General features: G+C 41.4%; 1 protein-coding gene across 1 annotated transcript; it reads right to left on the reverse strand.

Moving 5' to 3' along the window:
* Window positions 1-9,118: 9,118 nt before the first annotated feature.
* Window positions 9,119-11,386, reverse strand: six1a (SIX homeobox 1a). The gene is given in 3 exon segments (XM_020591038.1): window positions 9,119-9,768; window positions 10,544-10,816; window positions 10,818-11,386. Coding segments are annotated over 3 exon segments (846 nt in total). The 5' UTR covers window positions 11,096-11,386; the 3' UTR covers window positions 9,119-9,473.
* Between the last annotated feature and the right edge of the window lie 6,230 nt (window positions 11,387-17,616).

The raw sequence follows: 17,616 nt of genomic DNA on the forward strand, positions 1-17,616 counted from the left end.
CTCACTAGTGAAGTACAGTTTTTAGCCACTGGATGGAGACAGTGACTAGAGAAAGAGTCTCACTATTGGAGCCAAACCATATATAGTCTATGAGCCGTATTGTATTTTACCCTGATGTGAGTGGAAAGCTGTCATTTGTAAAATTAGCTTTTTGGAAAACACGTACACCCTGAACTGCACTGTAAAACAATATACAGGAATTTATTGAAATTAACGTTTTTCTTAATAGTTTAGTTAAACTTGTTGATTGTCAGACCTTTCTAATTCACTCAGACCTGAACAACTTGTATTTACGTGGTCTAGAGTTCTCTCAACTCATTACAAGACGTTTTAAAAGAGGCACAAATATCAGACCTCCCAGCATTCATTGCTTGAGAGTTGATGCTCTTCAGAGACGCTTTTGTATTTTGAAACATGCCATTTGTCCTTAGCATATATGAAATTACATCATGGTTTTATTTCAAAATAATGAAATCAGTCCTAACCACTGTGAAGGTTTGTACTGAATTCAGGCCCTACACTGGGAGCAGCCTAACAGGCTGTCTCTGCTTTGGTACAAAGTGGCTTTAACAGCTGCATGTCAAAGGAATTACTGACTCTTTAAACTGAGAAATGCAAAAGAAAGCAAATGTGTCAGTAAAGGCTGTCTGTGTGACTAAACAGCCCAGGCAACTTTACACCCCAGGTTTACCGAACCTGTATTCTCCAGTTTGGTTGATTGAGTTAGGTTTACATTGTCAGTCAGTTCACATTTTCAGGGCAGCAGCCCTGGCACAAGGGTGAGCAAACTTACAGCCATTTTGCTATATGCAGCACTGTGGCTTAAAAAATGAAAGTGGTTATACTGACAGCAGAGACACAAAAGCAGCCTTTCAACTTGGATATTACATTTTTCACTTGTTTAAAGATGTTTTGTCTTTTTTATATGTGGTATAATGGTCATTATACCCAAATCATACTAAAATTTACTGTTTATTTATTTGCAAACAAATGTAAAGCATTGGCATACTTCACCCAAGTGCTGTGAAGATTTCAGGCTTTTAAAAATTATTTCTCTCCCATTAGTAACTCACATTTTAGTGTTGTCTTATGAGATAAGACAAACTCAGTTCAGAAGTAGATAGTCAATAGAACTGAAGAGGCAGAGTGTGTTTTGTTAGTGTATTTAAAGAAAAAGAAGGCCACTCGCTGCTTGTGTCTGAAATCTGGATCTGTAGTACTGCCCCTTGGCCACTAGATAGTGTACAACAGCCATGGTAGAGTAGAAGGACCAGTAGACTTCTGCCCTGGTTCACTGCATAAGTAGACAATAAAAGGCCACAAATAGCAATAGGTTACCTTTTAATGACTGCTATTATTCAAATGAAAATAAAAGATGGGGGGTTTTTTTTGCCCGTTATGTCCTGACGTATCTCAGGCCTCAGTTAGATGAGAGAATAGTTCATCCAGAGTAATAATTACTTTGTAAAAAGAGCTTTTCAAATAAAGTTTTAGAGTACATATATGCAAACAAACTACAGGTACAAGTAATTTTTGACCCATCCAAACGAGACTACAGCATTACTGAGTGGATGGTGTGTATGTACACTTGTAAGAAAGTGTTGAGGCGGGACAAGGTCACAGTTTGGGATTTTAAGGGTCTATATTTAAACTCTCTGGTTTCCAGTTTCTGCAGCTGTCCCCAAGTTTAAGTTCAGTACCTTGTGCCTTCCTTCGTCATGCTCGTGGGTCATAGTTACAAACCTGACAAACCTGTGAGACTGAGACAATGAAGCAGAGACGCTTTACTGCCTTTCAGCTCATATTTCTTGAAACATCAGAAAGTTGACGCTTTCCCATCAGTAGCTCGTCCCTGAGCCTGCAGCTAAATTCAGAATTAATGCACAGTGACATCCACTGAAAAGATCTAGCTTTTATTATGATGTTTCTACAATGTCCTGTGATGTTTTTTCTTAAAAACATTTGAGAAACACATAGGCTAATGCAACCTGGTCTATGTTGATTTTCATAATAGGATATTTTGACAGTTTGTAATAATATTTGGTCTGCTCCACATAGTTTTTAAAATGGAAATTTATATCTCCAACAAGTTACATTCCCCAGTTCTAATTATTTGACGGTTTTATGTATCACAAAAGTAATATTTCCATGATTATTTAAAAATATTCCTTCTGTGGATATTACTGTTGAAAGACTTAATCATCACACGTAAACCCTTAAACGCAAAGTTCTAGAAAATGATTGAGTGGGCTGAATGTAACTGTAATCCTCAGGACAGATCTAAAAGATAATGTCAAAGCGATAAGAAGCTCTTTAAATTTCTGAAAATGACATTTACTACAGGCACTAGAACAGTCTGATTGTTGGCAGGAGGATATTGAGAAGGGTTAAGAGTAAATTTCAGATGCTTCCAACTGTCCCTAATTTGCTCACTTTTAATAAAACTTATTTTGATAGAGTGAGATGACAGCTCAGTGCATAATTAAAGGTGTCACATATGATGTTTCCTGCACATGACACCATCTTATTAATTTAACTTCAACTCGTTCATAATAAATAAATAGATAGATTGTATCTGCTGAAGTAGCAGCGATTGTGGAATGGCAGGTCTGTGCCTAATAACAGAGCTTAGCTGGCATACCAGAGCCAGTGGCACGTTGGTGTAGTGGTAACCCAGAGAGAGCCTGGTAATTACCACCGGCTGCTGACACCATGCCGCAAATGCACCGGTCAGCAGTGAGAGGAGCTGCGGAGTATTTCCCACTCTCTCTGCTCTCATGATGACCTGATGATCAGCCTTGGCAAGCAATTGGTTGGAGAGAAAATTGGTTTCTCTAAATGGCAGAAAAAGAAGTTTAGTCTTTTTCTTACTGCATCATTAAAAAAGGATCTGCTATTTTCCCCACTTTGTTGGCAAGCAAGCGTTTCTCTCTCTGGCCTTATCTTGGATATACTCGACTGGACCATAAGCACTGAATGAGGAGTCATGAAGACTTTCTCTCAGGAGAGGCCCGCTGGAAAACAAACTGCAGGGCCGGAATGGGAAGTTTATTTTGCTTGGTGCATGCATATCTGCGGGATGTGGGGCTCTGTGCACAGAGGGCTGCAGGAGCACTCCAGGAGCACCCGAACGCCCTCCTCCTCTTTTCACTGTAATTTCAATTCATCCCCTTTTGTGATTTCTGATTCCTCACTCATCATAATTTTATGCTTTTTCTTTTCCTCTTCTCTCGTCTTTTCCTCTCCTCGCCACCCTCCTTGTTCTTCTGTCATCTGCAGGCTAAAATAGGCCCAGCAGCGTTTCTCTGGGCCTTTTGTCCCAGCTCAGGGAGACGTTTGGCACACAGAGGATCGTGTTACAACTTTCATTTCCTGAATGTTTTTCTTCTTCTTCTTCTTTTTTTTTTCCTGTGTGGAACCAAGAAGGGTATTTTATCCCGCTCTGCAGTGTGATGATGAGGGACAAGGGAAGCAGCTCAGATTTGGGCTGCTATCACTCCAGCGTCTGCAAACAAATAAAGTACAAACTGCACTTAGCTGCAGGGTCCTGGTGCAGAGGAGCTGTGGTGTGGTTTTGGCACAGCAGGGGTGTGGATCATGTCAGGGCCAACTGGACATGTGAGCTATTTGTGAGCCCCAGGATAGGTGAGGTGATGCCCTGCCAGAGTGTGAGGTGGATTTCGTTATCCCATACCACTTCCTTTTGTGTCTACCACCCTTGTCCTTCCCCAAAACCCTCTAAGCCTGGTGCAGTGATGTATGTGTAGACCCATGGATCTTTCTTGACTGGATATAAAAACAACAAGGAGCGGCAGAGTGGTGAAAGTCTGTAGAGTCATCAATTATTAATTCTACTGTGGAATAATGCCCATAATACGGTACAAAACCCCAGTCATTATGGCTCTGGTTATGGCTGAGTCCATCAAGGCTGTTTTATGGTCTGCACTGGATGATAATAGCCAGTGCTGTAACTGAATTGCTTTTTTGTTTTTTTTGTGAAACTTGCTCAAAATAAACTATAGTGCCCCTGTTCGTGGAGCTCTGTAGGTTTATAGTGTTTATAGATAACACTTGTTAATTAGAGAGATTTGTTGTCGGCTTTGGTCTTTGATTTGTTGGCGCTTAAAAAAAGATGCAGAAAGCACATGTCTTATCCTTTAGGTTAGTCTTACTGACATACTTTTGCTACATCTGCAGCAAAGTACACACTTGGCTGCCTTTCTTTTATGAGCATCAAGAAGTGACAAGTTATAGAGGAACTTGCATTAACAGTCAGAAATTCCAAAACAAAAAAAAAAGCTTGACTTTATGTGGTTTGTCCCTTATTTTCTGGCTGAATTTAGTTTTTGCACTTTGAAATGTAGCTTTTGTTAATTTTATGGTGGTAAAGATAGGATAATCAGTAGCTTGAGCATATCTTAAATGGACTTTACTTTTTATTCAAGCAGATTTTTACACTGGGACTTCACTTCCTCTCAGCTGACAAAACATCTACAGTACATAGGACATTTATTTACCAGATATTCAAGCTCCCTGCTTTAAAGTTTAGGTTTAGTGGCAATCTATATGAGTCTAATAGTCATCAAATCTCATAGATAGTCTTGTCTGTATAGTCAGAGGCTGATGTGTCTTGTTCCATGATTAAAAACACATCAGTGAGCTGCACAGACACTGGGTGACATATTCCTTCATTATGACTGTAGTTTATTTTCACTTGTCCAACTCACACTGCTCCGCTGCTGTAAATACTCACTATTGTATGACTTTTGTATTAATGTGGCTCCGGTCTCTAACAAAGAAATGATTTACCCTTGAGTAACATGTGCTACAGTACCCAGCTGTTTAGGTGAAACTGCACAGCCTTATAAATAATTAAACTACATATCTGTAATTTACATCTTCAACCATAAACAAAGTAAATATCAGCATCACCAGCCTCATGCTTTAAAGACTGGAAAATTGCCTCTTGTAAATAAGTAATTTTTTATTTGAGGACCTTTTTAAAAGAACTTGGATTGGATATTTGACCCTGTGCTCTATTCTACAAATAATCCTACTAATCTAGAACAACATTGCTTTACCACTGGAAATATTTACTGTAAATCTACAACAGATAGCACTTGGATCTGTTTTTAATTTGGCTTCAACAGGCTGAAACTAAATGTGTTGCATCCTCACAAAAGCATTCTAAAAACATCCCAGACTGACGACACTTTCCTGCTCAAAAACATCAGACTAATGCAACTATCACCTTTCTCTCCAAGTTCCAAAAATATAGATATCTGATTTTCAGCAACCAGAGCTGGGCTTTGTCTCAGGAAGAGTTTGTTATATGAGCCTGTGCCTTTGGGCCACATTTCTTTTATAACTCCTCTATCACAGACATTACTCACACGTCCTATCTTGTCCTCATTCTTCTCTTCTTCTAATGTGTTAGAAAGTTCTCCTCCGTTCCTCAGGTAATGTATATGATGCTGTCCTTCATTTGACACACAACATGCTATTTAACACCCTAATAGTCAGGGATTATCAGCAGAGTCTCCTTCTTGTGTCTGAACCCTGGGTCATACATCACTCATCTGACTGGAAGAAGAAGATGAATATTTCTTTCAGCTCTGTTACATAGAAGCTTCCTGAGTGGCTTCCTACTTTGCTGTGAGAGGAAGCTGTGCTTGGCTTGCAGCTCCTGCATCAGTAGAATTAACACTTTTTTTTAGTAGCCTGTTCTCTCTGATCTCTACACTATTATGTCATAGAAATATAGCAGGTACCTGCCACTGCCATCAAAATGTTTTCTTTTAATCAGTCTGTTTGTCCATATGCACGCACACACTCACACACAGAGCCTGCATCTGCCTCTGGGTATAGCCAGGCAGAAACATTGTCAGATCCATGCATCATTGGTAAGATCACCCGCCTGCCCGCCACCACCGTCACTACCCCCTTTTCTAAAGCTACCTGCAGGCAGCAGGCCATGGAAAGGCAACTCAGCCATAAGTTCCCCCAGCTTTACATTTAGTCCTTTATAGGAGATGTACACTGGCTCTGCCTGAGAAAATGAGCCGAGGCAGACGGCGCATGCTCATGAAGGGCCACTCTCCATGTTTATTTGCACACTTCAGGGCCCTTCCTGTGGTTGATTTAGAGCCACTGCCTCCTATACTTATGACAAATGAAAGCCCTTTTTATGACTTTGGCATCAGCAGCTGTTGTTACTGGTGCTGGCCTGCTTTAGACTGACGTTACCAGCAGCTTTTGTCATCTTGTCTATAGGCCGAGCCACCCCTTTCACTTGCACTTGTTGCCCGGCTGATGAGAGGAAGACGCTGCAGCTGATTGGTCAGATAGATTTATGAATGCAGACCTTGTCCCCCCGGACTCAGAAGCGAGGGATTCATGCTTGATTAAAAGCGCTGTCAGAGTTTTTGTGTTGGATTGATTTTAGTCTCTTGCACATCCTGAAGGTGACTCTGATCTGCTTCTTTCTGTCATGTGGCACAGAGCCTGTTTAAACCTCGTTGTGTCTGTACTTGGCTGGACATGTTGTTAGATTTTACAGGTATGAGGAGTCACTTCCTGTAATCATATGTTGGTTAGCTGTGTTATGGTCAGGACAGCATATTAACATCTGGTCCTCTGCTCTCAGCTGACCTGCTGAATGTGACATATGGACAGTACTGTGGGATACCTTTAGGTGCATACGCTGATATAAAAACCATTTCTAATTTAAAACACTACGACATGAAAGTTAAATCACTGTTATATTTTTGTATGTTCAATAAATCAAAATGCCCTGTGCTACACTGATTAACAATGCAAAACACTATTAGAAAAACATCCCTTCATTCTCAGTGTTTGATATTTCAGAAACACAACTGGTCATAAAACCTAAATAGTGACCACATAACTGACAGTTTGGAGGTAAAGTAAAACAAATAAAAATCTAAAATGTCACTTTGATGCCAGGAACTGTTTTGTAAGAACATGTCACAATTTTGTTTACATATAGAAATTAATTTCTTCACATTGACGTAGCACGTTTGTTTTCTCAGCCAGCATCTTAATGTGAGCGATGGGGAGCGATGGGGTGAACACACAAGTTTCTGTGCAAATTAGAAAATTAGTTCTTTCTACATTCTTCTCCCTGGTTTGAAGCGGTGAGGCCCAGATGGCTCACCTACTGTATTTCACTGCACCAATCAGGGTCTAGCAACTTTTGAATCTAAATCTGATGAATGTTGCTGGGTGGTTTGCTAACTTTAAGTTAGGTTTTATTTTATTTTGTATTTAGTCATAAAAATGTCATGTTCTAGAAGATGCTTCAGATATGAATCCAGGTTTTCAGGGATCTTAACTACAATGTTGCACTATACAGTATAATTTATTTTATGCTACTTGTCATTATTCCAGTACATTTCATCAGGAAATGCACTACATTTATCTGACAGCTTTGCAGATTGAAACTTTTACATACAAAACATATGGTCAGGTAATAAGATATGATGCATCATTAAAACTTTACAGCCTAAGAACAAATACTTAAAATTAACTTCACCTTAACTAGCATTAATGTACTGCTCGCAGCAGCAAAATAAAACAGTTAAACACTGTCAGGAGCTATTCTACATGAAGAGTACATTTTCCTGATTTGTATTTTACATTTTGCTGCTAATACTTAAAATTCTGAGAGTAGAACTTTTACATTGAATGTAGTATCTCAAGTAATATTATTCCCCCATGCTTTCACATGTTAGACTGAAAATGAAGAAACCCTGACTAAAACCCCGCTGATGGAAGGTCTGCTGAGGACAACCAGGCCGGCACATCATTCAAACACAACCATATGGAGAGCTGTGGGTGATAGTTGGGGAGCACAGCCCTGGTGTTTTTAGTAGACCGGAGGGGATGGGAGAATAAGAGGGACCGAGGGAGGCCTTTGAGATGTAGAATAACTCAAGGTCCCTCTGCTGAAGCCAGGACCCTGCAGTCCTGCAATCTTCGCAATCAGGCAGTAATGCTAGCAGCGACTGTTTCAGATTATGCTCAGGAAATCCTCGTGCTCTCTGCTCAAAACAATTTACCCTGACATGAGCCCAAAAGGGGAGGGGGGCACAACAGAGCTGTCCTCACCACATTTCTACTCCCAGGCCACCGTATTCTCATATTCTCTGCTGCAAATGTGCCCAACAATGTCTCTCAGTTTATTATTGTTGTTGTTGTTGCTTATATAAGCTAAATTTAATGGTGGGGGTGTCTGGAATATTGTGACTAAATATACCTTTTTTAGCCATTTAAAATTAATGTTAAGGTGTATTTAGTTTTGTTTATGAGTAAAGGGCATCTATTTTATCAAACAATGAACTTAGAGCTTCCGTTTTTTCGTGTGAGTTCTTCTTTTCTTTGTCTAGAGCTGGTGGAGACTGAGTGGCTCTTTCCCATGGCCCAGAACCGACAGAACAAACTCACGGAGTGAGCAAAGAAAACACGGTAACAAAAAGCCAATGATCCGCAGGACTCGGGAGGAAAGTGACTAGAGAGAGAGAGACAGGGAGAGGGGAAGGTTTCTCTCCCTCTGGCAAACATGCATCATAGAACAGATCCGGTGTTCAAAAGCACCGATGCTGGTTCATGTGTACTCAGCAGCCTCCTGACTGACAGCTGCTGATGTTGACTCACATTCATATAATTAAATTTCCCTTCATAACTATGTGTTTGAATTCTGTGTTTTGAATTCTCATTATTGTTTCAAACCAAAGAGCAGCTTTAATTGATATGACTCATCTTTTTGATAAAAAAAAAATTCAGATCCAGCCAGTTTTCCAGTTTTTCCAGTGCAGCTTGTTAGACATTTAGCTTGTATTCTCTACATCTTTCACTCAGAAGCACACATAAATACGACAATACCACAAATGTATATAATTTCTTTTACCTTATTTTCTTCAGTTGATGAATATTGATGGTAAACTGTCAGATCCTCCCGACTGGTTTGGTTTGCGCAGGTTCCAGAGCCAGGATCAGGTTAATAACTAGGGTATACATTAAGCTATTTTCTTCTATATACACAAATAACACAGAGACAAATGTATTACTTTTGTTTTATTGGAAACTAATTGCCATTACTCTAATAAAATGTTATCTTTTAGTTTCCATCGCAGGAGCTTGCTATACTTCTTAACAAAATATCATAAATTAAGCAAATGGAGAGTCCAGGTAAGTGTTTCTGGAGTTAAAAGTTTCACAAAGGTCCTATTTGTGGTTTCGAGTGCAGGAGACGAGAAAACCTCCTGTCAGGGGTGGGATATACAGGTTAAGCGCATAAAGGAAGTTGTTCTAAATCCAAATTTAACGACAGACAAGTCAGTCTTTATTATAAGGTAGGCTACTGTTATTTTATACATGTACTCAATTTGATACAGTTGTCAGTCTTTTTTCCGGTCTTTGTTTTTGTGAAATAGAATGATGTGGCAGCCTCTTTAGGAGCCCAAATCCACAAGACTGGAGGTTAGAGGTCCCAACAAGGAGTCCTGCAGTTGGTGCGGGTGTCCGTGCATGCCGTGCACCGGCTGTGGGGCCCCGAGGCCGGACATGGGGTAAGCAGAGGCCCCGGGGTGGTTCATGTTGCCCTGGAGCAAAAGCGCAGAGTTCTGGTCGGGGCTCTGAGGTGGCGAAAACTCGTCCTCCGAGCTGGACATGAGAGACTTTCCTCCGTCCAGCGGGGACAGCTGGTTCTGTTTGTTACCGCCTGCGTTGTTGTTTTCACTGTTCTCTCTGGAAATGACAACAAAGGGGCGAAATATTACAAAACTGGCCAAAATACACGTAAAATGAAGGGTTTACATCGGTATAGGGAATAATTTGATGACAGAAAGTGCCTATACAAACAATGTAAAAGGCTCCATGATTAATTTAAACTAACACAAAAATACAACAGAACAAAATCTATAAACAGTGACGTCTGAGTATTGGCCTGTTTGTACAATTATATATCTATATATATAATATATGATGCATTTTACTTCATGTTGGATGATATGTGACCGATGCTGGTGAAGTGTGTTTGTCATGTGCCTTATTTACTCCATTGTAACCCGATTTAACCTTTAACATGTATCTCAAAAGGTCACTGTTCTCCAAAAATGTGGCAGTTTTTTTTTTTTTACCATAAACAAATCTACCATATAATTTTTAATTCCCGTGTAGTTTAGGTCATAATTCAGGCTTCTGAAGAAAGGTCATTATTTGTCAGCAGCACGCTTCTGTTTAATTACTCTCATTGTCAACATGACTGATTTGGTCATTTAAACATATCCAAACTAAAGAAATAAATTTCAAAATTCAACATGAAACCTAGCGAGGTCTCTCTAATAAGTACTATTGTTTATTTTCCACTTGCATTTTAAATATAGTGAGTACTCCTGTCCTTCCGGCACTTTCTCATACTTTGGTTGCTTTTAACAACATTCTGGCACATTTATAGCTGCTGCAAAGATCATAAAAATATGAATGATCATCAGAAAATACAGGCGGCACCGAGGTGACGTACCTCTCCTTCGCCTCCGCAGCTCTGTCTCTCTGCCGTCTGTTTTTGAACCAGTTGCTGACCTGCGTGGTGGTCAGTCCTGTGGCCTCGGCCAGCTCTCTCTTTTCCCGCGGGGACGGATATGGGTTATGCGTGTACCACTCTCTCAGGACTCCCCTGGACTTCTCTTTAAAGCAATAACTTGTCTCCTCGCCGTCCCATATCGTGCGGGGCAGTGGGAATTTCCTCCGCACCCGGTATTTCCCTGCAGCTCCGAGCGGCCGGCCGCGCAGCTTCTACGTAGTGCGCCTTCAGCCAGAGCTGCTGCAGCTTCGGGTGGTTGTGCGGAGAAAACTGGTGGCTCTCCAGGATTTTATAAAGCTCTCTGAAGTTCCCCCGGTGAAAGGCCACCACCGCTTTCGCTTTGAGGACGCTCTCATTCTTGTGGAGATGATCACAAGCGGGTAAAGACCACAGGAAGCGGCCGAGCCTCTCCAAGTTTCCTCCCTGCTGCAAGACCTCGCAAACACACGCCACTTGCTCCTGCGTAAACCCGAAGGACGGTAATATAGACATGATGTTCGAGCTCGCTCCTCCGCCTAAAACACTGGTATCCAAAACGATAGCTCTAGTTTTGTTGTACGTTTATACTTGATTGTTGCAATCCAATCAATCCAGCGCAATAGTCCGCGCTCACAGGCCTGTAGGCTGTCCACTCCACTGCAGCCTCTGATGCGCGCAGCAGATTGGGATGTTGATTGTTGGGACAATTTGTTCCTGTTGGAGATATGTCAGGCTTAAAGGGAGCCTGTGCGTTTCGGTGATTGGCTCTCCTTCTGCACTGTGCACGCTGTACAGCAGAGCAGGACTGAGTTTGCAGCTCCGTTTCCTCCCCAGAGGCTGTGCGTCAGGGCTGAAATAAGAGCGCTCCCACCTCCCGCCCCCACAGTCCCTCTCCCGCTTCAGCCAGGGGAGCAGAGCAGCACCTAAGCACTAATCAATTATTACAGACCTCTTAAAAACCCTAATTAACATGTTCTGAATATACATCTTCTATAATGCCGACTATATGGCTTCCCACGTGGTGAAGATCGTGTACTACATTTCCATATGTTATTATCAGTAACCACTATCAGTGGAAGGTGAACCCACAAAAACACAAAGCTTTTTATTTGTGGAGGAACGTTTACACACTTCTGGAGGCTGAAACATATAAGCAACAACGATGACAATACAGAGTATTTAAAACAACTCATTTAGGCCTGTATGAAAATATTAAGTCTTTGCCTTTTGTATTGTTTCACCAGCTGGGCGTCGTTTTACTGCAGCTGATTGTTGCTCTCCACCTTAATTAGTCAGATTTCAGGCTGAACATTTTGTTGCACCCCCTCCTTTCATAGTTTAATTACCAAAACTGTTTATTTTATGAGGCGATGTAACTGAATAAATGATAGGTTTGTTCCATGTGTACCATTAGAGCACATCTTCACATGGAGGCTATAGCCATCTACCTGCCAAACGTGTTATGGGCCATAGACCACCAGTAGGAAATCAACCACTTACTGTGTGTGTGTGTGTGTGTGTGTGTGTGTGTGTCTTTATGGACAAGTATTTTGTTTCTGTGCCATCTAAGCTTAATAAACAACCTCAGCAAGTCCTGTAGTCCACATACTGTCAAAACCTGCACCCATAAATAAATGTTTAAACATGCAGGCCCATCCCATGCTGCAGTTTCATTTTTGTTTTTTGATTTGTGAGTTCGCACCTTCCGCGCACTGAAGATTCATTTTTTGCTGACATAGTTGCGAGACTAGCACAGATAAAACTGGTCCCTTTCTCCATTTTTATTTACAGTTTTATGTTGATTTCCCACATCATCACGTGTCCTTCGAGCCTGTAGCCTACATTTATATTTCAAGGATTAGACGGGCACCGCAGTGGCTCCAGTGTTTTCTGTGGGGTGAAACTTTAAACCAATCCATTAGTAAATGAGTTCTTTGCGACACTGGTTCTTGGTGGTGCAGTTGTTCGTTGTCCCGTATAGATCACGTTTCTTTATCGGCACCAGTGTCTGAAATTAAGCTTCCCGTCAGTATGTCAAGGAACAAAACTGAGCCTAGAAAATAATACTTCATTTAAATTCTCACACATGTGGCCTTTCCTAAAGGGTTCTGTCACGATTAGATGCTTAAATGTTTGTTTTTGTAGCGACAGACACGTGGAAAAAAAAACTCTGACGTCCACCATTTGTAATTTAACCTTCAAGATTTAAGGACAAAAATATTCAAGATATTTAAAAACACCTCAGTGGAAATGCAAATGAAAAATGACTGCCTTATAATCAGGTTGTGTCAAGTCAAAGGATTATTTCAGGGTGAAACGTAGCGTGTGTAAAATAAAAATAGGCAGGTAAAACATATATCCTTTTGTTTTCTTTATACTTTTGCTCCTGAAATGCTGGCATGCATCTCACCATGCTGTGATGAAAGTTTAGATATAGAAATACCACATTAGAGTCGGAATCACTGTTATTTGACGAAACCTGTAAGGTTTTGGAGTTCATTCAAGTTTTCAAAACCAATGTCATCAGCCAGGTTAACCGCTTCAAAACATGCAGATAAAGTGTGACTGTGATTTTATAAACAGTTCTTTTTTTATTCCATTGTTTTCTTTAGGCATTATGCTGTAGCTGAAACAATGAGTCTTTCGGCTCCTGGTCCATTTGAGCTCTGTTCTTGGTGGACACACAGACTCCCAGACCACTTTAGCTCGGGGTCTGTAGCTGCTCTCGGCCTGCGTAAAACCCCAGTGCTTCAGTAAATGAGCTGTCTGATGAGCGGCTCTCGGGTTTCGCTAATATCTCTACCACATTGCGCCGCGCCTCCTCCTTTAACCCCAGCAGCCCGGGGGGCGAGATTATTTCAAGATGTGGGTTCTCCGCCCTCCGCCTCTGCCTCGGCCAGCGCCGGGCTCCTCATACCCCGTCATAACGCAGTAGGTAGGCACGCTTTACTTCCTCCTGGCGTCCATTGTTACCCTCAAAACCCACAAAACGTAAGCTGAGCGAAGCGAAATAACCTGGATGCTCCAGGTCACTGCCTTTCCGTAAAAGCTCAGATGAGTCAGAATGTTTTCCCCTCGAAAAAGAAACATTTTCTCATTAAGTCGGTTTAATGTGGCTTCGGCCTGTGCGCGGAACGGATGTGTGTGAGCCGGTGCTCAGTGAATTATTCCACTTCAGAAAAACTATCTGAACACGAGTAGCAACTCCGTATTATTTATTATTTAGCCTATTGATATCAACTAATTCGTTACATGCACTTTTGGGTAGAAGACATAAAATATTGACACCGACACTCCAGATAGAAAAAGGCTCGACTCAAAACACTTCATAAAAGCGTCATCATCAGAAAGCCAGCGTTTCCTATTGGAGGCTTTATGTTTTTTTGAAAATATGGAGGAAAATTGAAAAGCCCACTGGCTCACTGAGCAGCTGGTTTCCAGTCTATCTAAATCCAAAGTGCTATTTCAGCTGTATTGGCTGGAACAAAGCCGACGCTGTTTAAATAAAGAGGAAAATGTCAAATTTAGTAAAATGTCCAATTTAGTCCTTAGCGGTTTCTTGCTTTTGCTTTTTTTCGTCCTCTTTTGGCGTATTCTGCTGACATGCACTGAAGAATGTATTTATTTATACAGAGCAACGTTAAAGTCACTTGTCTTAAATTATAAGCAGGAACTTGTTTTACTTTACATTTGTTTTACATTTTCTATTTTCCCATAACACTACAAGTGCAAGAATATTTCCTTAAGTCTTTTTTTAACATTTCTAATTGCACATTTATTAACAAATGAATTAATATAATAAGCAGCTTGTCCCTGGTTTGTAGTTTCGGGTTAATTAAAAATGTCCTAAGTGTGTCTTTAATTAAAAGTTAGGTTTCGGTGCGAAGACAAAAAGACAGCTCCTTCTCTCAAAACAAAACACGACTGTTGACATGAGTGAGTTAAATGAAATTGGAGCTGCAATTATCAGCTTAACAGAGTTTCCTGTCATGTTAGAAAATTAGCCCTGATACAAGTGCACTGGGGTTGCACCCCATCAAAATCATTACGCATTTCCTCAGAGGACCACCTCCACAAATATGCAATTACGGCCTTGGCTTTTACAGTGCTCCGCGCGTAAACACGCCCCAGGCATATAGAGGAAGATATTTGTTTTAGGCAAATTATTATATCATCATTTTGCTGCGGGATTGGAGCAAGTAAATAAACTAGCCTGGAAGACGAACGCATAAACAAATAAAAATGATTTAAACGTGACGTACAGCCACAGTACCATGTGTGCCAGCTGGCAGAGAGGGGGCACCACGACGATGCGATCATGCAAGTCTTCGTGTAACATCTTAGAGGATGTGCTGTTATTTATGTTTTTGATAAGGGTTTAGCAGTCGGGCAGGTGTTGTGTGTGCCTGTCATGCCAACCGCAGGCCTCTCCGGCTCTGGTCCTGTTATACAGTGGTGTTCCTCCTCTCTGGGAAACACTGTTTTAACAGTGTGGTGTGGACATGATACTGCCTCCCAGCTGCTGCTGTGTGTGTGTCTGCGCCTGCCTGTGTATCACCCACAAGCGCACACACACACTGCACACTTAAAACTGTCGTATGACTGTTTTTCTTGTAGTCCAGAACCAGCTTGCATATTTCCCACACTGGATGATGGAGCAGACATGTGCTCATACCTTGTACTGTGCCAAGCAACAGCTTACAGAAGTGAAGGAAAACTCTACAAGGACTGTGGACACTTATTCCTTTTTATAGTTCACAGTCACCGCCTACTTTCCACAGTGTTGGAAGCTATATAGTAGACTTTGTTTCTGCCAGAGTGGGAACTACTTGGTCAGTAGTGGTGGGTCTGTATGAGCAGGCTGGTACAGGCTGACCCCTGCCCTCTCATTAGTGGGACGTGGAGCAGTGGAGTACCGTGCTCTCCAGGTCATGTTACATATGGCTTGCAGTCTGCTGCGCCGCATTAAATGTCAGCTTTGAAACCATCTGAAAGATCAGAGGTCAGTGTTTTTAATAAGGCCAGAGTTCTGGGGGAGTTCCCTCTTCTTTACTGCGCCCTCAAGTGTGTTTTACACCGTATGCTTGAAATTATGGACAAAAATCATCTACTATTATTTAGGTATGATGTCCTGCAGTGGCATTTTAGAATTCACCACATGGCTGCGTCCATTCAGTTTGAAAAATGTACCACACATCTTCTGTGAAGCAACAATAGTGCTCCTCCTGTCTAATTTATAGACACAATACAAAGGTAGCATTTGGAGTTTTCTGCGGCCCCCTCCCCGTGAGATCCGCAGACCATGGGCTCCTGCTGCAAATGGGATATTGTTCTGGGCTCGAACAAAGCTGTTTTCAGCCTCTTCAATATTACAGGAGGAGTTACCTGATACCTAACAATCAGCTAATCCACTGCCCATGGCGACGAGGTCACCTGTGCACAGGTAACTTTATCCCGGCAGCCTGTCTCTCCCTCCCTTTCCCAATAGTCTCTCCCATTTTTTTTCCTCTCTGACTCTGTGCCTCAACAGTGGGCACAGACAAACAGCTTCTGTTTATTTAGGTCATCAGTTAGATCACATATAACTCCTCCATCCCAGATCTGCTGAGAGGACAACTCCTGTAATCTTCCACTGGCATGCTATGAATAAAATAAAATCTCCTGCTGTTGGTCCATTTGTGAAACTTTGTCTCCAGCTTATCTCTCTTTGCTGGTTTGGTCGGGTGCCCAGTGACAGAACGAGTCCTTGGTGGAAACTCATAAATTCACAGAGAATCCATTCAAGCCATGAGAGCAGTTCGGGCTCTTTTCTGGATAGAGACTCAAGTGTTTGTGAGTGACAGCGCTTCAGAATCATGCTTCCATGTGGTAACGTTAGGGGCTGTTCGGCCTTTGCTCGGGGAAAGCAGCCTTTGGTTTAAACTGCAGACCCCCCACTCAAAAAAGAGCTTTACTCCTGGAAATCTCGTTGGTGTTTATTTGAATTACAGGGCCTGAGATGAGAAAAGGAGGGCTAATGAACTGCAGGTTGCCTGGCATGTGCAAATGATCACTGCAGGTTTGCAGAGAGAAGCACCAGGCGTGCTGGATTACCGTGTGCCACCACCCTCCCCCATTCGCTCTTAAATGCTAGAGTGACAGTTGTTTTTATTACACTCACATCATGTCCTTATGTTTGACAGCTTCAAAGATCATTCCTTAATTTTATCATCTTCATATCATCTTGAAGCTAAAATTATTAGAAAGAATATAAAATGTCAGTTTTATGTTTTTATAAATATAAACTTTTATTGCAGTATGGAGATTTAGAAAAATACATTCACATAATTTCAGATAACAAACATATAATTCCAACTAAGATTTTTAAAAAAAGTTACCACCAGTTTACTATTTGCCCATGAATTGTTTTTTTGGTATACGACAAAGCACTGAAGATATGTCCATTCAAATTGACGGGATCGTGTCAAAAATCTCAACAATTACAGTGTTATTAGTCTACTAGTATAAAGACGTGATGCACTGATGGATGTGCATGGTGGAACTTGGCTGTGAGGCTGCAGTGCTCTATTATGGTCACGAATGACCGCGAGGAACTAGGCTCCCTGTTGCGAAAAGCACCGAACACGCTTGACAAATGGGCTCCGCATTCTCTCATCTGACACCCAAGAAATGTGCCAGCAAAGCCGACAGCGACGACGGTAAATCTCAGAAGCTAAAATGTCACTGCCTGCACACCAATGCGAGAGCTACAACCGACCTTACTTCCAATATTATCCATAAAACAAAAGAAAAAGGCACTAGTGTCCAAAACATTATTACGCCATGCACAGAGAAATTACCCCAACCCCTCTCTGTTTTAAAAACAGATCTGTCCTGTTATTCACTTCTAACTTCTGTCCCTTTGTTCCTTTTATATTTCAAAAGCATACACACTGTAGATGTTTGAATCTGCTTTTACAAAAAATAATCATTCACGCTTACTGACATTTGGAGAGACATCAAAATGAAAAACAATATAGTATAGCATCACCACA

The sequence above is a fragment of the Monopterus albus genome, unplaced genomic scaffold, assembly GCF_001952655.1.
Source record: "Monopterus albus unplaced genomic scaffold, M_albus_1.0 scaffold13.1, whole genome shotgun sequence".
NCBI classification, from domain to species: domain Eukaryota; kingdom Metazoa; phylum Chordata; class Actinopteri; order Synbranchiformes; family Synbranchidae; genus Monopterus; species Monopterus albus.